At 40.8% G+C, this 24,133-nt stretch overlaps 1 protein-coding gene, 1 non-coding gene and 1 pseudogene across 2 annotated transcripts in view; 1 reads left to right on the top strand and 2 right to left on the bottom strand.

Annotated features, from left to right (window-relative positions):
- The window catches only part of LOC102869453 (low affinity immunoglobulin gamma Fc region receptor III-like), a 20,214-nt gene extending 8,431 nt beyond the window's left edge, over nt 1-11,783 (bottom strand). The window contains exons 1-3 of the mRNA XM_006902747.1: nt 11,699-11,783; nt 11,271-11,291; nt 6,335-6,592 (exon numbers count right to left, since the gene is read on the bottom strand). Of these exons, the coding sequence (XP_006902809.1) occupies nt 6,335-6,592; nt 11,271-11,291; nt 11,699-11,783 (364 nt within the window). The remainder of the gene's footprint in view (nt 1-6,334; nt 6,593-11,270; nt 11,292-11,698) is intronic.
- On the top strand, nt 8,230-9,188 carry LOC102873778 (annotated as a pseudogene).
- Nucleotides 11,784-23,610: 11,827 nt separating the features above from the next.
- Nucleotides 23,611-23,681, bottom strand: TRNAG-GCC. Its single transcript has one exon. It is a non-coding gene; the product is annotated as a tRNA-Gly (tRNA).
- Nucleotides 23,682-24,133: the final 452 nt, after the last annotated feature.

The following is a 24,133-nucleotide window of genomic DNA, read 5'->3' as shown; positions in this document are numbered from 1 at the left end:
TTATATATGTAATATGTTCTATTTTGTAAATAATATAATGTTGTCTAGCCAAAGGATTGGAAGAGGTCCATATTTGTTCCTATTCCCAAGAAGAGTGATCCAACTGAATGTGGAAATTATCGATTTATATCACTTACTAGTAAAATACTGCTAAAGATCATTCAAAAATGGCTAGAACAGTACATAGATAGGAAATTGCCAAAAATTTAAGCAGGATTTAGGAAAGACCCTAGCACCAGGGATATCATTGCTGATGTCAGATGGATCCTGGCTGAAAATAAGGAATGGCAGAAGAATGTTTATTTGTGCTTTTTGACTATGCAAAGGCATTTGACTGTGGATTATGACAAGTTGTGGCTGACATTGCAAAGAATGAGAATCCCAGAGCACTTGATTGTGCTCATGAGGAACCTATACCTGGGTCAGGAGGCTGCTGTGTGAACACTGTATGGTTTGGAATTGGGAAAGGAGTGAGTCAGGAATGTATTCTATCTCCATACCTGCTCAATCTATATGCTGAGCAAATAATCCGAGAAGCTGGACTCTATGAAAAGGAATGTGGAATCAGGATTGGAATGAGACTCATCAATAACCTGCATTAATGCAGATGATGCAACTTTACTTGCTTAAAGTGAGGAGGATTTGAAGCACTTATTGCAGAAGATCAAGGAATTCAGCCTTCAGGTATGCATTGTGTCTCAATATCAAGAAAACAAAGATTCTTGCCACTGGTCCAATAGGCCGTGTCATGATGGATGAAGAGGAGATTGAAACTGTCAACAGCTTCATCTTGCTGGAATTCACACTTAACATCCTTGGTACAAGCAATCAGGAAATAAGGAGACACTTTGCAATGGGAAAATCTGCAGTTAGGGACCTTTCCAAATTATTGAGAAGAGTGATGTCACTTTGAGGACTAAGGTGTGTCTAATTCAGGCCATGGTCTTTCTGATTACTAGCTATGCACCTGAGATCTGGATAATGAATAAGGATGACAGAAAAAGAATTAGTGCCTTTGAGTGGTGGTGTTGGAGAAGGGCACTGAACATCTCATGGATGACCAAGAAAATGAATAGATATGTTTTGGAGAGGGTGCAGCCAGAGTGTTCTTTGGAGGCAAGAATGATGAAGCTTTGCATCACATACTTCAGACATATTGCTAGGAGGTGCTATTCCTTGGAGAGGGACATGATGTTGGGAAGGGTTGAGAAGGGTGGTGGCCCAGTGACAAGGAGTTGCACTTCAATTCCAAAGTCACACGGTCCGAGGCCACCAGCTGCTCCATAGGAGGACGGGCAATCTCCTCCTGTGCCATTAACTGCCTCTAAAAACCGACCAGAGGGTCAGCTATGGGTCAGTTCCGACTCTATGGTATACAACAACAACATATATATTTGTAGTGACTCTACATATTCCTTCCATCTTCTTTTGATGCTTCCTGCATCATTCAAGATTTTTGCCCATAGTATCTCTCAGTATTACAACTCAAGGCTTGAATTTGTTTTCAGTTCTTTCAACTTGAGAAATGCTGAGCAAATTCTTCCCTTTTTATTCTCCAGTTCCAGTTCTTTTGACATTCTGTTATAATACTTTGTCTTGTCTTCTCAAGCTGCCCTTTGAAATCTTCTCTTCATTTATTTTACTTCTGTGCTTCTCCTCTTTGTTTTGGCTTCTCAATGCTTTAGTGCAGTTTTAAAAGTCTATCACCCAATTTCATGTTTTTTTTGCTTCTCTGTCTTTACAGGAACCTTTTGCTTTCTCCATAGATTAAACATTTGATGCCATCTCATAACTCATCCTGTCGTTGATCATTAGTATTCAATGTCTCAAATCTGTTCTGGAGATGATTTTTAAATTCAGATGGGATAGAATCAAGGTCATATTTTGGATTTTGTGGGATTGCTTTTATTCTCTTCAGCTTTAATTTGAACTTGCACATGAGTAATTGATGATCAATTCCTCATCTACTATATGCTGTTTATTATAGAGTTGGAACCAACACATAGCTGACCCTCCAGTGGGTTTTCAGAGGCAGTTAATCATGTGGGAGGAGACTGCCCATCCTTCTCTGGAAAAGCAGTTGATGACCTCAAATCACATGCTTTTGGGATTGCAGCACAGCTTATTGCCATTAGGCCACCAGAACTCCCTCATCTATTAGGTTCAGTATTGGTTGCAATGGCCAGATACCAGTTGCAGACAATATTTAGGATTATGGGGTTTATATATGAAGTGACAAGTTACAATTCAAGTTCTAAGTATTCTGTTCAGATCATCTCTAAATCTATTCTACTGAAGAATAAATTCTTTGTTAAATATTGACAAATTTTTTTTTCTCTCAGTCTATAGGCTCTCTTTTCATTGCTTTGGAGAAATCTTTTGCAGCACATAAATATTTACATTTTAGAAGGTCCAAATCATCTAGTTTATCCTTTAATGGTTGTGCTTTTTTGGTTATAATTGAGAGTATATTTATGTTATAGACTAGAAAAACTCTCAAACTCTTTGTGGTCAAGTTGGAAATGACTCATAACTGACCATCAGCTTTTCAGAAGTTATAAATTGTGTGGACAGAGATTAGGGATCTTTCTCTCATGGAGCAGCTGGTGGTTTTGAACTACCTGCCTTAGGGTTGGCAGCATAATTCCTTACTCACTAGGGCATTGTTGTTGTGGTTTTTGTTGTTATGTGTCTTCAAGCCGAAACTGATCCATAGCTAGTTGACCCTCCAGCCAGTTTTTAGAGGTAGTAAGTCACACAGGAAGAAATCTTTCTTCCACAGAATAACTAAAACCCCCTAAACTTCCCCTCTATTTGTTCTTTGATCATCTTTACAGTTTTAGATTTTTTGTCTATGTCTTTGATCTATCTTGAATTAGGTTTTTGTCTGTGTTGTGAGGTATGGAACCTGTTTGAGTTTTCTGCAATTTGACATTCAGTTTTGCCAGCACCATTTATTAAAGAGGCTGCTTTTTTTCCATTTAACAGATTTCATTTCTTCGTCAATGTCAAAGAACATTTGTCTCTGGGTGGATGGATTTACTTCTGGGCTCTCAATTCTATATCATCGGTCTATGTATCTATCACTAGATCAGTATTGATATGTTTTGACTACCATTGTTGTAAAGTAGATGCTTAGACCAGGAAGTGTGAGGCCTCCTTTTTAGTTTTTCTTCTTCAATAGTGCTTTGTTAATCTGTAGTCTCCTTCCTCTTCACATAAAGTTGGTGATTATATTTTACATCTCTTTGAAGAATAGTGGCAGTATTTGAATTGAGATTGTTTTATATCCACATTATGCAGTATTTATCAAATTATTATTATTTAATGTTGCATAGTACATTAAAAGTACATTACAGCATGTATTTACAACTGTAAGCCCTCCTATCCATTAATAAGGTTTATTCTTCCATTTAAATGTCTTGTTTGTTTTTCTTGTAGTAGAAACACCACATATTTGTATAGTCATACCCAGCAACACCATAAAAGTCAGAGTCAATGGCATAAAAAGTCATAATGAATCCAGTATAGCACATCAAGTCTGTAAACATAGTAGACAAAACAAGTGGCTATTTACTACAAAAGAAATATCATATACTACAGAATGACAGAGAAAAAAAATTAATACTTTGAGTTGTGGTGCTGTAGAAGAGTATTGAACATTCCATGGACTGCTAAGAGAACAAACAAGTCTGTCCTGGAAAAGGTGAAATCAGGTTGCTCCTTGGAAGCAAGGATTTTGAAAAATCTGTCTCACTTATTTTGGACATGTTGTCCGGAGGGGCTAGTCCTTGGAGAAGGACATCATGGGTGGAAGGATGGAAGGTCAGCACAAGAGAGAAAGACCCTGGATGAGATGGATTGACACAGTGACTGTGGCGATACGGTCAGATGAGGCTTGTTCAGGATAGGGGCAGGGTTTGGAGCCATTGTTCACAGAGTCACTGTGAGTTGTAGTTAACTTAATGGCACATAACAACAGCAACACATCTTAATTGAAAACTCGTTTATTTAAGAAAGCAACATCCTTTATACAGAAGGCAAGGTATTGTTAAGAGGGCATAAAACAGAAATTACAAATCACAACTTCAAGTTTGGTTCTACCATTAATTTTTGAGATTTTGTGTCTCAAAGGCTTAACTTCTTGTTCAGTAGAGGGGTGGGTCTAGGTTATTCCTTTCCAAGAATCCTTCAGATTTTATCTATATTTTTATATTTTCTCCAAAAAAAGCCAGAAGTACAGCTCTTTCTGGGAAAGATGAAGCAGACAAAGACTATAGGTACACCTGTGATGTTATTGGGCAGGTGTCTGAGGTTGAATAAATATTTATTCACCTTCCAGAACCCCCAAAAGCAAAACTCCTCTGGGGAAAAAAAAAACCCAAAATCCGAGACATCATGCACTCTAGTCTCAAAACCTGCTAAACAGCTGTAGTAATCAAAACAGCATGACATTGGTACTGTAACAGGCATTTAAATTAATAGATTTGAGAACTCAGAATTCAACGCATCTACCTACAGTGAATTGATATTCAACAAGGAAACAAAACCCATTAAATAGGTAACTGATAGCCTTAAAAAAAAAGATGTTGGCCAAACTGGACATCTACTTTCAGAAAACTAAAACAAGAAACATGTCTCACACTATACACAAAATTCAAACCAAAGTGGCTCAGATTTAAGAGTAAAGCCAAAAATTGTAAAGAGCTTCAGAGAAAACATAGGAACAAAATTTGAAACCCTGGTCTATGGCATGAATAGGCTTGCAAACATAGCCAAAACCTCACAACTAGTAGAGGATAAAATCAACCAGTGAGATCTTATAAAATAAAATGCTTTTGCACATCAAAAAAATTTTTCCCAGTAGAGTGAAAAGAAAGTCCATAAACTTGGGGGGAAATATTTCACAATGACATTTCAAAATTAGAATGTACAAACAATAAACAGTGTAGAAGATCAAGGGAAGGAAAGATCAGCCTGGAAAGAATGGATGAACTGAAAAGATGGGTACTGCAATTAGCAGCTTGGAACAGGATATGTGTAATTGTTCCAAGAGAAGGAAGGGAAAAGGGGAGGAAAAACAAAGCAAAACTACAGAAGCAGATTAGTGAACAGTTAGGTGGAGTGAAGAAATAGGCAAGGTGCACGAAAATTTGACAAGACATGGTGGGAAAAGGATTTAAACAATTGTAATTGATATTACAAGACATAATGTATAGTAATTATTGTATGAAACCAATTTTTAAAGTATATAAAAATATTCATCCTCCTTTCAATGAAGTATCATTAACAGAAAGTGACTCTACTTACAAGATTCCTCTAGTACAGAGTCTTAAAAGACTATATACTCTGTATATAAAAGACTATATAATCTTTCATTAGAATTAACAAAAAAGTAAAAAAAAATACTTATAAAAAAGACTATATAAACCACCATCATGGGATTAAATAGGAATATTAAACAGTGGCTGGTCAAGGTTCATTCACCAAAGCACAGTTTGCATAAAGCATATGAAGGTACAGTTCAAGGAGAAGTAGGCTCCATAGGGTTTTCAATGGTTAATATTTCACCCAGAAACTACTAGTAGTACAAATAGTTAATGTGCTTGGCTTCTGACTGAAAGGTTGGAAGTTTGAATCCACCCAGGACACTTCTGAAGAAAGGTCTGGTGATCTAGCTCCCAAAAATTCAGCCATTGAAAATCCTATGGAGCCAAATTCTGTTCTGACACACATTGGGCCTATTAAATGGTATATGGCAAAATGTTTATATTAACCTGAATCCTGTTGTATAACTGCTTTAGTTAAAATTGTCCTGATGACTCGCCTCTACCTGATCTCCTCCCACCTCTGACCTGACATTCCACATTTGGTGGCTCCCTGCAGCCTCCTGCACTTCAATCAAATGGCCTGCTTGTTGTTTCTCACATATGTCAGGCATCAATCCAGCATAAGGTCTTTGCAGGTCTGTTTGCTTCCAACTCCATTGCTTTACCATACAGCTGTGATGATACAATTTTTAAAAAATAATAACTTCTTTCTTCTTCTCTCACACTCATCTGTCTGCCTGTGGTCTTGTAGTCTTTGTGCTCTGCCAGCAAAAAATTATCAGGAACATATTCTGAAGAATGCTATAGACATTTCTACCCTCACCACATATGCTGAAAAAGGAGATGAGTGAAAAGGGATATGAGTGGGTAAAGCAACTTCCAACAACTCGCAGCCATCCTTCCTAAAACAACAGCCCACCCCATCCGCTTTCCTGAAAACCACAACGTAAGCAGATTGCCTCTCCCCTTGTCCCCCCAGACCCTCCAGGTTGTCCTCCACTCACTAGAAAACACTTCCAGCTGCACTGGGTTGCTGAGGCTGGTCAGGGGTGTCTGGCACCTGTAATCTCCGCTGTCATCCAAGGCGGCCTTAAAGCGGTAGCTGGGCTGGACCCCAGTTGGCACAAGGCTCCCTCTGTGGAACCACTGGGTGGAGTGGTTACCCGGGATGTATGCCCCGTGGCACTTCAGAGTCACATAGTCCTCCCTGAGCACATTGATCCATGGGGGCTCGATGTTCACCACTGCCTTTGGAAGATCTGCTGAGGGGCAGGAAACAGGAAAGAATGCAAATAAATAACTGAATTCCAATGCACTCCCAGGGGTGATTAAGTGTCAAAAAGAATTACCATTGTTGTTAAGTGCGATAGAGTAAAATACCATTCATAGAGGCCTGATGAACAGCAGATCTGAACCCTATTCCACCCTGTGTAAAAGATATTAAAAAGGGGGGGAGGAAGATACAAACATCCGTCAATAATTGGTGCACGGAATGTGCAAATTGTGGATGTAAGAAAATTTGAAGTTGTCAAAAATTAAGTGAAAATTATAAAGATAACCATTCTAGGTTTTAGTGAACTGAAACGGACTGGCATTGGCCACTTTTTTAAAAAATTTTTCAAATTTTTTTTATTGGCCACTTTTAAGTCAATCACATGATCTACTATCCTGGGAATGAAAAATTGAAGAAGAGTGGTGTTACATTCATAATTAGAAAGACCATTGCAAGATTTATCTTGAAATACTATGATGTGAGTGATAGGCTATTATCCATACATTTGCAAGGAAGACCTGTTAATACAACTATTATTCAAACATATGCACTACAGCTAAGGCCAAAGATAAGGAAGTCTATACACTTTTGTAGTCTTCAACTGATCAAACATAGTCAACACTCACTAATAGTAATTGGTTATAGGAATGCAAAAGCTGGAAACAATAGAAAGAATGGTAGACACAAATTATGACTTAGTGATAGAAATTAGGCTGGAGATAGAATTAATTTTATACATACAATGATTTATTAATCACAAATATATTTTTTAAAAAACACAGAGGCAGTTTTACACAGGGACCTCATCTGATGGTCTGCACAGAAATAATTTTTATAACATCTGTGCAAAGAATCATTGGAGAAGCTCAGTATCAACAGTCAAAACCAGGCCAGGTGCTGACTATGGAAGAGATCATCAACTACTCATGTACAAGTTCAAATTGAAGTTGAAGAAAATGAAAACAAGTCCACAAAATCCAAAATACAATCTGGAGTCTATCCCACCAGAATTTAAAAACCAACTCTAACAGATCTGAAGAACTGAAACCAAAGACCAGATGAGCTCTGGAATGATTTCAAAGATATCATCGGTGAAGAAAACAAAAGGTCATTACAAAGACAAAAGAGAAAGAAATGATGACATCCAATATGAAAGTTAGAAGAGACTCTGAAATTACACTAGAGCACCAAGAAACCAAAACAAAGGAAAGAGAACAGATGAAAACGAGATGAGCAGAAGATTTCAAAGGGCAGTTCAAGAACATAGCAAAGTATTACAGAAAAACAAACAAAGAGCTGGAGTGGGAGAATAAAAGAATTCACTTTACATTTATCGAGTTGAAAGAACTGAAAACAAATTCAAGCCTCAAGTTGCAATACTAAGAGAAGCTATGGGCAAAATCTTGCATGATCTAGGAAGCATCAAAAGAAGATGGGAATGCACAGATTCATTGTACCAAAAAAAGAATTGGTTAAAACCAATTCCGAAATATTTCAGGAAGTAGCTTATGATCAAGAGCCAATGATGGGGTGGTGGGGCGCTCGCGGGACTCCTCGCTCCGTTTACCTTCTCCAGCTGCAGCACCTGCTGGCTAAGTGCTGTCGGGCCCCACGTTAGCAGCGTCCATGGCTTCCGTGCTGTCCTATAAGAGGCTGGTTCACGCCGTGGAAAGCGTGACAGCAATGACCGTATTTTTTCCTTTGGACACAGCTAGGCTTCGACTTCAGGTTGATGAGAAAAGAAAGTCCAAAACTACACACATGGTGCTCCTGGAGATCATCAAAGAAGGCCTCCTGGCGCCATATCGACGCTGGTTTCCAGTTATCTCCAGTTTTGTCTATTTCTGCACTTTTAATAGCCTCAAAAACAGTCTGGGTCAAAGGTCAGCGCTCTACTACTGGAAAGGATCTCGTAGTTGGATTTGTTTCAGGAGTGGTGAATATATTGCTAACGACTCCACTCTGGGTAGTAGATACCAGGCTGAAGCCACAAGGGGCAAAATTTAGGAATGAAGACATTGTACCAACCAACTACAACGGTATCATTGATGCTTTTCACCAGATCATTCTAGACAAAGGAATTTGGCTTTGTGGAATGGCACATTCCCCTCCTTGCTATTTATTGGTCTTCAGTCATGCGATCCTGTTGATGTTCTATGAAGGACTCAAATGGCAGCTTTTTTTTTATTACTTTTTTCATTTTTAAAATTTTAATTTATTTATTTTTCATCAAACGGCAGCTTTTAAAGAAACGCGTGAAGCTTCTTTGGATGTGTTCATCATTGGTGCAATAGCCAAAGCAATTGCCACCACTGTCACCTACCCCATGCAGACTATACAATCGATTTTGAAGTTTGGACATCACAGACTAAACCCAGAAAACAGAACATTTGGGAAGTCTCCAGAATGTTATCTACCTGCTACACAAGCGAGTCAAGCGCTTTGGAATAATGGGACTCTACAAAGGCCTAGAAGCCAAACTGCTGCAGACGGTCCTGACTGCGGCCCTCCTGTTCATAGTTTACGAGAAACTGACGGCTGCGACCTTCACGGTGATGCGGCTGAAGCACGCAGGCAAGTACTGAGACAGGCGCCTTGCGGCACGGTGCTCCACGTGGGGCGACACCTCCTGGAGATAACTTCCTGCAAACAGTCCACCCTCTTTACTCCTGCACCTCTCACCATGCTTTTTACCCCATTGGCTTGAAATGCTCGTCAGCATAGACACAAGTATAGTAAGCTGGACTTACAGCCAACTTAGTTTGGGTCATGGTTGGTTAAACTTTCGTGGAGCAGTTTGGACTGTTGGTACCAAAAGAAAGTACCATTAAAACTTACAAATGAATGTTTATGGGAGTTTATTGGCTTTCCAAAGTGTGTGTGTGTGTGGGGGGGGAACTGTTGCTGTTACATGTAATCTTTTCCATTGAAATTTACTAGCTGTCCGCTTTCCCTGACCCTTCCCTGGCTTCTCAAATAAAAGTAAGAAGACTGAGTCTGGCTCAGAAACTTCCGTATGTCTTCAAGTATTTTTCTTGGGCTTTTTCTCTCCTCTCTAAGGAGAAGTGCTTCTTGGTATGAGAGCTATTTATGTTGGGGGGGGGGCAATGAAAATTATTAAACCCAGATGATTTTCTTATAAACTATTTATAAACATCACTTGTTTACAAACATCACTTGTCTTTGACATACTTTTTTTTTTTAAAGTACTTGTTTGGATCAACTCTTTGATTACTAAAGGCTTGAGGATTTGAGAGTTTTGTGTCCATAAGAGCCTTAATTCATCAAACCCTAATAAATTGTCAGCACAAAAGAAAGGGAAAAAAGAGTCAATGATGATGAAAGAAGTCTAAGCTGTATATAAGGCAATGGTAAAAACTAAGGCTCCAGGAATCAATGGGATACCAACGGTTATGTCTCAACTAACAGGTGCAACCCTGGATGTGCTCACCAGTCTGTGTCCGGAAATTTGGAAGATAACTACGTGGTCAGCTGACTGGAAGAGATCTATATTTGTTCCCTTTCCCAAGTGATCCACCAGAATGTAGAAATTATAGAACAATATTATTAATATCACACACAAGCAAAATATTGCTGAAGCTCATCTAAAAATGATTAGAACAGTACATTCACTGAGAACTGCCAGAATTGCAAGCTGGGTTTAGAAGAGGCCATGGCACCAGGGATATCATTGCTATTGTCACATGGATCTTGGCTGAGAGCAAAGAATACCAGAATAATGTCTATTTGTGTTTATTGGCTATGCAAAAAGCATTTAACTTTTTAAATCATAGCAAACTATGGCTAGTATTAAGGAAAATGGGAATTCCAGAACACTTAATTGTGCTTATACAAAACCTATACCTAGACTAAGAAGCTGTTGTTCAAATAGAACAAGGGAACACTATATAATTTAAAATCAAGAAAGATATGCATCAAGACTGTATCCTTGCTCCATATCTGTTCAGTCTGTATCTTGAACAAATCATTTGACAAGCAGAATTTTATGAAGAAAAATACGGTCAAGAACTTGCATTATGCACAAAACACAACCTTGTTTGCTGAAAGTGAGGAAAACTTGAAACATTTGTTGCAGAAGATAAAAGACTACAGCCTTCCATATGGATTACATCTTGTCTAAGAAGGTGCAGAAAACAAAGATCCTCACCATTGGGCCAACAGGCAACATCATGATAGAGAAAAGATTAAAGTTGTCAATTATTTCATCTTGCTTAGATTCACAAGCAATTCCCTTGGTACCAGCAGCCAAGAAATCAAAAGACCTATTGCACTGGTAAAGTCTGCTGTCAGGGATCTCTCCAAAGACCGGAAGAGCAATGACATCAGCTTAAAGACTAAGAATGTGAGCCTGATTTAAGCCATGGTCTCTTCAGTCACCTGCTGTGCATTGGAGAACTGGATAATGAATAAGAATGACAAAGAAAAATCTGTGTACTTGCAGCAGCCCCAATCCCTTGGGCCTTCGGATCTTTAATGAATCCAGTGGGAATCCCACCAAGAATCCAATCTCGAAGTCCACTGAAATGGGAGATCAGCCCATGCTGAATCTGAGCTTTATTCTTAATAGAACAGTAAATGCTTGGTATACATAGTACATATGGCATCACATTGGGAGGGAACAAAAAGAAAGCATAGAGTGAACTTACCAGCTTGCCCATCTACAGAAGCTGTAAAAGATAAAAGAGATGGTTAATGTAGAAGGAAATGAGAGCACATTTAATTGTGGTGTGTGTGTGTGTGTAGAGGGGAGTCCAGGAGATAATCTTGGGTCCCTTTTCTTCCCAAGACCCATTTGCAGAACCTGTTTCCAGCTGATCACTTATAAGATTACTCCTTTCTCATATCCTCCCTATGTTGTCCCAGGCTGTTCACGTGGCTACAAAGCAAACATTAATATTTTGTGTAAAATGGCCTTCCCAGGGACTCAGAAGCACCTCTGAATTTTGACCTTCGTAACCAGTGGGACAGTAAGAACTCGGGTTCCTGTCTCCTGTTCCCAGACTCCACAGTGGTCCCTGAAGTCAGGGCAGTAGGATTAGTGGAAATTGCTGATCCCAGAATGACCCTCACTCACCCAACAGCAGCAAAACAGTCAGTGTCTGAAGCAGGCATAGGTTGTTAGAATATATGGTCTGAAACATTTGAATCTCAAAAGTCATCCCAGAACTGTGCTAGATAGAGTCCAAAGGTGTTTAGAAGGCAAACTTAGAAATAGGGAAGTTAATTAAGAAAGGGGCGGGGTGTGGGGTTGGTTGGGGGGAACGAAACCTCTTATGTAGTTTTTTTTCCAGTCACCAGATTCTGCTTCTGCGAATCTTGCAGTGATAACTAAACTGGAAGTTGAGTCTGCTATACAAATAAATCTATCATGTGTCTTTCTGAAAAACCTTAAAGACAGCCAGGGATTATTGCTGTAAGAGTGAAAAAATGGACAGGGAAAAGCTTCTTGGAGCCTGTGTTTTGAGTTCTCAGTTCTGTTAAATAACTTAACTTGTAAAGTTATTTGGCTAGGCCTTCTTTCTCGGTGGTTTGGCAGAGAGTATCTCCCCATCCTCCATTTGTTATTTAATGTGAGCAGCCAATCAGTTGAAAGGAGAGTTTCTTTGGTGGTGTAATCCACATCCAGTATGTTGTAGCAGAGCTTGCCTACTCTTAATCCTGCAATCCATCATCCTATGGTCTCCACCTCTAGGAAGATGAATCAGCAGCCTGCCACCTTCCTTGGAGATTTTTAGATTCATCTGCTCCTGAAACCCCACGAGCATTAGATACCTCCTGAAGCATTAGAGCATATCTAGGGCCTGGTGACTTAGAAAACACCAGTGAGTGTCCCCAGGACCCAATCCCACCCCCACACCCCATTTATGCTTCTAAGTCTGCAACTATCCTTAAGTCTCAGCAAGGCTCAAGAAGTGAAGTATAATGTATGACTCTGGAGGAGGTACATTATACTCCTAAAGAGCTGCTTCATTTTCCTAATATTGTAAACTTGTAGGCTATGTATGCATATAAAGGTGCTGGATAAACAGCACAAGGAACCTAATGTTAGAAGAGTCTGAGTTTATTGTTGTGAGCACAAATTCTTTATTCAGTGTCTCAGGTCAGGGTGTTAGGTAAGGGTCAAATAGTTCATTTTGTTAAACTGAAGCATTGAAGCAGTGGCTTGACACTGAATTAAGTTGGAATGCCAGGCCTTACTTGGTATATGGTAGAAGATATCCAAAGGCATAGGGAAAATGGCATGCATACAGTAATTTATCAGACTGGACCCACTGACTCAATCATGGAACACACAGAGGACACACTTTTCACCACAGCAGTACGGAGGGGAAATTGCAAAGAAAGCCATGCTATCTTAGAACACTGCTATGATCACTATTTTACATAAATCAGATTTGACAGTGAGAACTGCTCTAACTAAACTAAGATATCAAACTAAAATGGGGCTCATATGATTCCACCAGTGGTGGGGGACAAGTTGTATCACTTAATTGACAAAGACAAGGTAGGTGCGGTCATGGTATCAGTCAGACTCATGTGGTCTTAGGGCCTTGACTACTTAATCATGGTGTGCTTGTGAAATCCATTTGTTTGGACAAGCAGAAGAATTCTAAGTCAAAGGAAAGGCAGTCAAACTTGAACTTCCAGAGCAATGAGGCATTGTTTCTCAATCAACTCTCAGACTTGATGCACTTTGTTGTTGTTAGGTGCTGTCAAGTTGAGTATAACTCATAGCAATCCTATGAACAACATCTTCATCCAGTCCTGCCAGGTGCCATTCTCGCATGTCTGGCATATTTGAGCCCATTGCTGCAGTACCTCTGTCAATCTGTCTTGATAAGGATCTTCCTCTCTTTCACTGAGATTTTACCTTTCCAACCAGGATCTATCTTTCTCTTAACAACATGTCCATAGTATGTGAGAAGATATTTTGTCATCTTTACCTCCAAGGATCACTTTGGCTTCATTTTCTCCAAGACTTCTCTGTTTGGTTTTTTGGCCATCCATAGGATATGCAGCACAACACCACAGCTCAAAGGCATCACTTCTTTTCTGTCATCCTTAGTCATTGTCCAGCTTTCTGATCCATAGCAAATGATTGATTATTTGTTGATAGGCAGTTGGGTTGCTTTCATCTCTTTGCTATTGTGAATAACACAGCAATAAACATGGGTGTACATACATCTGTTCGAGTTAAAGCTCTGGATTTTTTTAGGATATATTCCCAGTAGTGGAATTGCTGGGTCAAATGGTATTTCTATTTCCAACTTTTTGAGAAAGTACAAGAATGCCTTCCATAGTGGTTGTAACTATTTTACATTCCCACCAGCAGTGGATAAGAGTCACAACCTCTCCTCAACCTCACCAGAATTTGTTGTTTGCTGCCCTGTTGAACTTTGCTATTGTTGCTATTGTTTATAGTAGCCCAGTGGACCAGAGGCTTCCTCCCCTAGGAGCCCCTCCCACAAGCATGGGAGTTTGCTTCTGTGCTGCATCAATAAACCTTGTGTAAGCTCATTTTTACTCCAGCTTGTGTGGTTTGTGAGTTCATTCTTCCATCTCCCAACTACAACCCTGAGAAAATGGTAACAATACTCAGGGTCTTGATTGTAGATTCAAGGATGATAAAATCATTGACAATTTTAATCTTATATCCATCTATCACAATGGTGCTTATTGGTCCAGTAGAGAGAATTTTTGTTTTCTTGATGTTGAAATGTAATCTATCCTGAAGGCCCTAGTCTTCGAAGCAAGTGCTTCAAGTCTTCCTCTCTTTCAGTAAGCAAGGCTGTGTCATTCATCAGCATACAACAGGGTGTTGATGAGTCTTCTTCTGGTCCTTATGCAACATTCTTCTTCAGAGTCCTCTGGATGCTGAGCTACTTTACACACTCACAAGAAAAGGGGAATCCAATACACCAGCGTCTTTTATTGCCTCTCATTTACACAGTATGCCATACTTGTCCATTACATGGATGGAAATATGCTGATCAAACCTAATAAGGAGAAATGTCAAGATATTTTCACATGCTAGAGATTAAAGATAATCCAGTCACCTCATATTTTTACCACAACAAACTGTGGCTGACTCAGAAGAATGAGAATCCCAGAACACTTGATCATGCTATTCGAAACCTATACTTGGACCAGGAGACAATCATCAGAATGGAGTAAGGGAACACTGCATGGTTCAGAATTGGGAAGGGTGTACACCAGGGATGTGTCCTATCTGCATACTTTTTCAGTCTATACGCAGAACAGATTATCCGGGAGGCTGAGCTCTATGAGGAGGAATGTGGCATCAAGATTGGAGGAAGACTCATCAACAATTTGCATTATGTAGACAACACAACACCCTGCTTGCTGAAACGGAAGAGGATCTGAAGCGCTTGCTGCAGAAAATCAAGGACTGCAGCCTTCCACATGGATCGAAGATTGATATCAAGAAAACAAAGATTTTCACCACTGGGCCAACTGGCAGCATCATGATGGATCTTGAAGAGATTGAGATTGTAAACAGCTTTAGTTTGCTTCGTTCCACAATCAATTCTTGGCACCAGCAGCCAGAAAATGAAGAGACATATTGTGTTGGGAAAGTCTGATGTTAGAAACCTCTCCAAAGTATTGAAGAGCAATGGTGTCACTCTGGATACTAAGGTGCTCCTGATACAGGCCCTGGTCTTCACAATCACTTGTTGCAGACCTTGGGTAAAGCATATCAATAATTAATAATGAGACGAAACACCAAGAATTTATAAGTAAACAGAGTGCATAAAAGACAAGGGGCCAGCAGTTCGAATCAACTGAAGTGCCACAAGCCATGCCTCTCTGTGTATTTATTGAGAATAAGGGGAAGCAAATCATAAAAAGAATTCTCTTGTAAATGAAGCCAAATTTTTCTCTATTGTCAAACTGTTACTTAGTTCAGGAAGGAAGTATTTCACACATATTAACAGTCCCTCTGCAGGGGGACCTATCTGTCTCTTGTCTGCAGGAAACAGCTCATTTTCTGTGATCTGTCACAAAAGAAATGCCAATTTATGTGATTCCCTCAATTCCTGAATAAGGATATACATGAGAGACCTGGACAATGACTAGGGATGATAGAAGGAGAATGCCTTTGAGCTGTGGTGCTGGAGAAGAGTACTGAATATACCATGGACTGCTAAAGAGAAGGAACGGGTTCGTCCTGCAGAGGGTGAAACCAGATTACTCCTTGGAGGCAAGGATTCTGAAGCTCCGTCTGACATACTTTGGACGTGTTGCAAGGTGGGACCAGTCCTTGGAGAGGGACGTCATGCTTGGGAAGGTAGAGGGACAGTGCAGGATAGAAAGACCTTTGATGAGATGGATTGATTCAGTGATTAGGGTAATAGGGATACGTATGTCAATAAGATTGACAGTAAGATTGGCCCAGGAGAGAGCAAAGTTGCACATAGGGTCACTATGAGTCGGAGGCAACTTGACAGCACATAACAACAACAAGAAGAAAAGAGAAAAGAATGAATCAGGCAAAAAAATTACTATTATTTCCACCTCAGTGAAATTTCTAGGGGTTCAGTGCTATGAAGCATGTTGATTTATTTTTTTCTGAAGTCAAGCAGAAGTTGTTAAATCTGGCTTTCCCTACAACTAAAGAAAAGATAAAATTAACTGTTGTAGTTGTAGAGTCCAAGTGTAGAAAAGGTCCAAGAGTCGGGTATCGGAAAGACTTAAGAAAAGATAGACATAAAATAGTTGGGCAAGAGGAACTAAAGACTTCAAGAATTTTAAATAACTTTATTCGGCACAGGCTCAGTTTTTTGTGTTTTTTTTTCTTTTTGTTTTTATTAATTTCAATGAACATTTACAGAGATTGTGGATTTCCATTCATTCATTGTTGCACTTTTCTCCCTATCCACCCCACCCCCACCCCCAGTTCGCTCTTCTTTAAAAACAAAGAAAAACTCCTTCATTGGTATACAATGCCCCGGCACACCCCTACACTCACCCCGAGTATACTGCACTCTGCAAGCCTCATTCTGAACTCTAATGATAATCATAATGCCCTAAAATATATTACTTTTAAACTGTTCTCTCCCTCATCAGCTTCAATGCAGTCTACACAATTTATCCAGTTTTTCTCAGTCTTACCCCCACCCTGATGTCAGCCTCATTCTACAACAGTGGCACCATACAGTATTTGTCCTTTTGTGACTGAGATATTTTACTCAGCATAATGTCCTCCAGGGTCACCCATTTTGAATGATATTGCATGAGTTCCTTGTTTTTCCAATGCAGTTTAGTATTCCATTATGTGAATATACCACAGCTTCTCTATCCATTGGTTTGTTGATGGGCACTTAGGTTGTTTCCAACTCATGGCTATTGTGAACAAAGCTGCAATAAACATGGGTGTGCATATATCTGCTTGGATGTCGGTTATGGTCTCTTTGGGGTATATTCCCAGTAGTGGAATTGCTGGGTCAAATGCTATCTCTATTTGCAACTTTTCGAGAAAGCACCATACTGCCTTCCATAGTGGTTGCACCATTTTACACTCCCACCAACAGTGAATAAGGGTTCCAGTCTCTCTACAGGCTCAGTTTTTAAGCAGGATCTTAAAGCAATACTACAAACACAAACATTTATATCCGTTGTAACAGGGGGTGCAAATCTTTCATTAAGAACATTATCTCAGAACAAACATCTTCTCCAGTGGCTTTTCAAGGAACATGCTCCCAGGGTTACTCTTATCTTTATAGATTTGTTAGAGCTAGCATGCAGGTTTTCCAGTCATCAAGCTGTGGTTAGCCAGTGAGTGGGTGTTCCCATTATCAGATTGATAGACTCTGTCAGTTCGACATGTCCTAGCTCATCTGCTGTCCTCTTTTAACTCCACATTCCCCCTTTTCTTTTTATAAACTGATAGAGAAGAATCAGCGTACTGTACATGTTGTTGTTGTTGTTGTTGTTAAGTGCCGTTGAGTCGCAGGCGACTCATAGCGACCCTATGAAGGAGAGTCCTCGACGCTTGGGTGCCTTTCATCCTCTCTCCAGTTTCATAGGGTTTCCGGAGGCAAGCTATTATGGAAGTGGATGCCACTCCTCCATAAGAGCACTATATACAGACTATATACAAAAGAAAAATACAGATAAATAGTATTACAGTACCAGAAGAAATATGACTCCCCATTCCTTCAACCAAGTTATAGGGTTAACTTGTCTATCTGTGTTTCATTTATTATGCAAACACATTTAAGACTGTAAGAATAATAACAAACTGTAGCTGACTCTGAGAAGAATGGGAATCTCAGAACACTGGATCGTGCTTTTTGAAACCTATACTTAGACAAGGAGACAATCATCAGAATGGAGTAAGGGAACACTGCATGGTTCAAAACTGGGAAGGGTGTACACCAGGGATATGTCCTATCTCCATACCTTTTCAACCTATATGCAGAACAGATTATCCGGGATGCTGGGCTCTATGAGGAGAAATGTGGCGTCAGAATTGTTGGAAGATTCATCAACAATCTGCGTTATGCAGATGACACAACCCTGCTTGCTGAAACTGAGGACAATCTGAAGTCCTTGCTGCATAGTGTCAAGGACTGCAGCCTTCAATATGATTGAGGCTCAATATCAAGAAAACAAAGATTCTCTCCACGGGGCTGACTGGCAGCATCATGATAGATGGTGAAAAGACTGAGATTTTTAACAGCTTTAATTTGCTTGGCTCCAGCCAACACTCTTGGCACCAGCAGCCAGGAAATTAAAAGACGTACTGAGATAGGAAAGTCTGCTGTTAGGGACCTCTCCAAAGTACTGAAGAGCAACGGTGTCTCTCTGGAGACTAAGGTGCGTCTGATACAGGCCATGGTCTTTGTAATCACTTGTTATGCATCAGAGAGTTGGACAATGACAAGGGAGGATAAAAGGAGAATTTATGCCTTTGAGCTGTGGTGCTGGAGAAGAGTATTGAATGTACCATGGACTGCCAAGGAAACAAACAGATTCATCCTAGAGAGGGTTAAACAAGGCTGCTCCTTGGAGGAAAGGATTCTGGGGCTTCATCTGACATACTTTGGACATGTTTCAAGGAGGGACCAGTCCTTGGAGAAGGATGTCATGCTTGGGGGGTGTGGAGGGACAGTGCTGGAGGGGAAGACCCTCTATGAGGTGGATTGATTCAGTGACTGGGGTGGTCGCGGTGGGTGTTTCGGAGACAGTGCGATTCGCACAGGACAGAGCAGCATTTAGGGATGTTGCACATAGAGTCACTATGAGTTGCAAGCGACTCAACGGCACATAACAACAATCCAGTAATTATTCCATCAGTGACTACAGTTATCATTTTGAATATTCAATTGTTTTTAAATGTCCCATAAATCTGTGGTTCTAATTTTTTCTCATCAAGATAAAATTATTTTAAAATCCTTGTAAATGTCTTTTCTTTTTTTCCCCTTTGATATTCCATCTCATTATACATATAAAGAGTAATACGATAATCTGTATTATTCCAATCATACTCTAAACTGAAATTCCAATGCCATTAGCTTTTCTTCCAACCATTGTACTGTTTATTGGAGTTCTGAAAATTTGGTATTCATTTCTGCATCTATTCTGGTTTGAGATTTCCACAATTTATATGAATCTTATTGCCAGTTATGAAGAAAACAATCAGTTTTAATATTCTCATGCAGCACTACTCCAGCAACTTCAGCTACTGAAGCAATAGCAATCAGAAATGTCTGCAATCAGAAATCCAACAAGCCTCTTTGATTCACACTTTTTTCCAAACCTTTAATAAAATATGCATGTCCAGGGATCTTTCCCATGGCCTATCCGTCTGTCCTGGAACCCATAATTCCTATCTAGCCGTAAGTAAGAAAATGGAATCTATTGATTTATCAAAATTCAAAGTATGATTTCAACAAGAAATAACTGACAAGTATAGCAATTTACTTCTTGTATTGTCTCGTTAATTATAAATTTTCCAATTTATATAAAATAAAGTAATCTTACAAACACTTGCTGATACAAGGTATAGTTCCTTCTAAATGTATAATTTGAAGTTGATTTAAATTATGGATATATTTCCAAGAAATATATCCATTCTTTGTAAAGACACTAGAAGTTTCTATAAGTCCCACTCCTCACAGCCTACATAAGGAAAAAATTAATCAAGGTTGAGGGACAGATGAACCACCTTCATGGCAAGCCATAAGTCTTCTACCACTTATCTAAAAGGTGTCATCTGAACTACTGGACTCAATAGCCTGAGTGATAAAATCACAAGTAATACTTTGCATTGGTTCTTCTTTTGAACAATTAGTTAAAAACACTCCATGAAGTCCCCAGTCTATAATTGTGATACAACTGTTAGGAAGTACTGTTCCTTTTTCCTCTTGACATCTAGCCCATTCTAATTCTTGAGGCAAACTTTCTAAAATGACATTTGGGTGCAAATCTTTTCTTTGCCAATATAATAAGTGACTATGTTATTACACTTTTCATAAAAGCTTAATCCTTATAACAGAGTAAGTGAGCTATATCCCCTCATAGATTATACAAATTATTCCAATGTTTTGTCCCAAAGGAATACATTTTTGAGACATACCATTCCCCAAAATAAACTGGAAAAGTCATATAGCTAAGAGTTAAATTTTTGTCCTTTCTTCTTCACAGGGAAAGGATGGTCCTTTTCCTGACCACAGTCTTTGCATCCAAATAGATTCATTAGAATAAACTACAGGTGCAGTTTCAGTCCAGTCTATTAATTGTAACAAAGGTAAATGGAGAATATATGCCCAATATGAGTAGCTGACATTAGTGTTATTTTGTCCTGCATTCACCATGGTAGTAATAACAGCATACATGGCAAGGAAAAAGTACTTCTGCTATTTAGGGTTTCCCCTGCTGCAGAAGCAAATTTTTGGCCTTGCTAGTCATGGTTTTCACATCTCCTCAGCAAATACCAGGAGATTTTCTTGTATGCTTAGAAGCATGCCCTGCATACAGTTTATTGTAAGGCTTTTTATTTTACACTTAACTCGTGTATTTTCTTTAAAGAGCAAAATAATATTTATCATGCCTTCTAGACCACAATAGCTCATCACTTCTCAATGGGGGTAGGGGGAATCTATCTTCAAAGACTCTAACTCTGTGATGGAATCCAAAACTGCCAATCATTTTCCTTACCTGTGGAAATACAAGCAGATCCTCTGCTACTCTTTAGTTATATGCTAAGTATAATCATATATTCCTTTCAGACAGTTCTTCCTCTAATCTGTTCTAACGCAGTATTCATTAACCAAGCACTCTTTTCCTGTTCTCCTCCCCACCTGCCATGTCAGTCCTATTTTATAACAGAGATATCATGTAGTGCTTGTCCTTTTGTGAGTGAGATATTTATCAAAATGTCTTCCAGACTTACTCATGTCGCACAATGTTTTATAAGTTCATTATTTTTCAATGCTATATAATATTCCCTTGTGTGAATGTAAAAAGAGCAAGGGCCACGTGGGAAACACAATGTCTGATCTTTACCAAACTCACGGGGGAAACTATCCCTGCCCACAACATCAATAATACAAAACCAATTGCATATGGTCAGACAAGTTCCCCATCCTTGCATACATCTTTCTACACATCTCTCAACACAACTAAAAATTTAGAGACTTTGGATTTCCATTCATTCATTGTTACACATTTCTCCCCTCCCAACCATCCGCCCTAGTACACTATGCTCTTGGAAAAGTAAAAGAAAAATTGTTTCATTGTTTTACAAACCCTCCCCAGGTCCACTCCACTATTCAGCCTTCACTCTGGACTCCTGTCATGACAAAAAATGCCTAATCACATATCCGTTTTAAACAGTTTTCTCCCTCATCTGTTTCAATGCAGTATACATTATTGAACCCATCTGTCTCACTCTCCCCCCAACCTCGAGGTCAGTTCTGTTTTACAACAGTGGCACCATGCACGACGCTTGTCGTGAAAATAATATTTAACCATCTATTCCTTTTAAACAGTTCTCTCCCTCCTCTGTTTCAATGCACTGTGCATTATTTATCCCCTCTTCTTAGTTTCTCCGCCAACCCCGTTGCTAGACCCTTTTTACAACAGTGGCATTATGCAGTATTTGTCATTTTGTGACTGAGATACTTCACTCAGCATAATGTCTTCCAGGGTCAACCATTTTGAATAATATTGCGTGAGTTTCTTATTTTTCAATGCAGCGCAGTATTCCATTGTGTGAATGTACCAGAGCTTCTCCATCCATTCGATTCTTGATGGGCACTTAGGTTGTTTCCAACTCATGGCTATTGTGAAAAAAGCCACGATAAACATGGGTGTGCATATATCTGCTTGGATGTCACATATGGTCTCTTTGGGGTATATTCCCAGTAGTGGAATTGCTAGGTCAAATGGTATCTCTATTTGCAACTTTTTGAGAAAATACCATATTGCCTTCCACAGTTGTTGTACCATTATACACTTCCACCAACAGTGAATAAAGGTTCCAGTTTCTCCACAACCTCGCCAGTATTTGTTGCTTGTTATTCTGTAAAATTTTACTATTCTGATTCGGGTGAGATGATGTCTTACAGTTTTTATTTTCATCTCTCTTAGTGTTAGCCAGCTGAATGTCTCCTCTCATGAAGTGTCTGTTCATATCCTGGAATATTTACTGGATTATTTACCTTTATTTTCTTGTGGTTATACATCGATTTGTTAATAAACACTTGGAAAGCAGATGCTGTTCTTAACATGGGGAACAGAAAGCAGGAAGAGGCCAAGACCAATGGATAAAGCCACTCAAGGGTATCAGGATGCTTCCTCCACGTTTTGGGAGACGAAATCGAAGTTGGAAATCGTGGAAAAGAAGGTCAAGAAAGTGTAAAAAGAAGAGAAAAGAGGATACTGAAGAGAGATGCAAAGACACGGAGGTGGAAAACACTGTGATGTGAAGTACAAAAGTAAGGCATAGTAGTAAAAAGAGGCGCATAGAAGGTGGTGGCCAGTCATTCTAAGCATATGCTCTGGTATTTAGAAGCATGTGGTGACAGAGGGTTGTTGAGAAAAGAAAATGTATTGAAACAAAATCCCGCGGGAAGGATGCGTTTGGATGATGGTATTTGTTGAGAGGAAGTTCGCTCTGATAACCTGTACCGCCAGAAGGGGAAGGAACCACCAGTGTCTCTCGGTTAAGAGAGAAGACACGACGCGCAGTAAGCAACACTAAAATGCCTTGCGGACGAATGATCTCGACACAGGGAGCTTTCTGGGGGCTGCCCTCGAGGGTCAGGGCCAAGCGCGGCAGACCGAAGAGAAGGAAGAGAGGAGGAGGGCTGAGTGCTGGCAGGTGGAGAAGGGAGGGGCCAAGCAGCCTCTCGGATGGGAGGCGGACTGGGATTCCAGAGGAAAAGGTGCTCAGGAGGCACGGAGAGAGGAAGAAGAGAGACAGAGAGAGACAGAGGGAAGCACACAGACACAGAAAGCGTGCTACAGGTGGTCGGACACACTCACATAGACAGACCCACAGTCACACAGACAGAGAGAGCCATACACTTTACAAAGAGAGAAGAAGAGCTAGAGGCTGGATCCCGAGAGAGGAAAAGTGAGGGGAGGGGAGCGGAGGGGAGGAGAAGGCGGGCTAAAGGCGACAGAGGCGTTTGTGGTGGAACATAGGGAAGGATGTTGAGGACGTGGGCCCAGTGAGTTGAGTATGTTTCTCAAGTGTTGGCTGGGTGGGCGCACCATCTTTGGTGGCAGCTAAAGAAGGGTGAGGAGGCGGAAGGGAGGCCGAGGCGTGGCGTGTGTGAGCGGCCGTGAGAGCCCCGCCTGTTGCGTGTCGGGCCTTGTTGCAAGTGCAGAGAGCGGGCGGCACCTGGTGCCGGTGGGACGCCAGCGCGCTCTTGAGGCAAGGGTGTGTGGAGAGCGCCCCGCGCGCGAGTCTCTCTCGCGCGGTCAAGCAGGACTAAAATGGGGATGCTGGGCTGCATGGGCCGGGAATCGAACCCGGGCCTCCCGCGTGGCAGGCGAGAATTCTACCACTGAACCACCCATGCACTGCTGGTGCCCGCTCGGCCCTCGCCCGCCCGTGTCCCTGGTGCTCGGCGCATCCATCGCGTCCCCTCGGAGCGGGCTGCCGCCGGCGCCTGTCGGACCCCGTGCACAGGCAGCCGGAGGGGGCGCATGGGCGTCCAGCTCGTCGAGGGCCCCGTGGCGCTGCCGACCGAGGGAGACGGAGGGACGGAGGGACGGAGGGAAGCCGTGTCTGTCCTGCCGGCGAACCGCAGGAACCCAGAGCCGGGTAGGAATGGGAGGAGCGCGCGTGCGCGTCTATCCCGTACTGGGCAGGCAGGCGGCCGGTGGCGGTCAGAGAGCTGCGCGCCCGCTGTGTGCGCCGCCCACCGGCGCTGGGCAGAGAGACGGTGGCTGGGGGAGCGAGAGGAAGGGGATGTGAAAGTGCAGAAACGTACGTGGCTCGTGGCTGGCGCCGGCGGCGGCTGCTGGCGGG

The sequence above is a fragment of the Elephantulus edwardii genome, unplaced genomic scaffold, assembly GCF_000299155.1.
Source record: "Elephantulus edwardii isolate Elephantulus edwardi_28Jun2011 unplaced genomic scaffold, EleEdw1.0 scaffold00446, whole genome shotgun sequence".
NCBI classification, from domain to species: Eukaryota; Metazoa; Chordata; class Mammalia; order Macroscelidea; family Macroscelididae; genus Elephantulus; species Elephantulus edwardii.
Note: the sequence above shows the minus strand (reverse complement) of the source record. Positions and strands in the feature narration are given on the sequence as shown.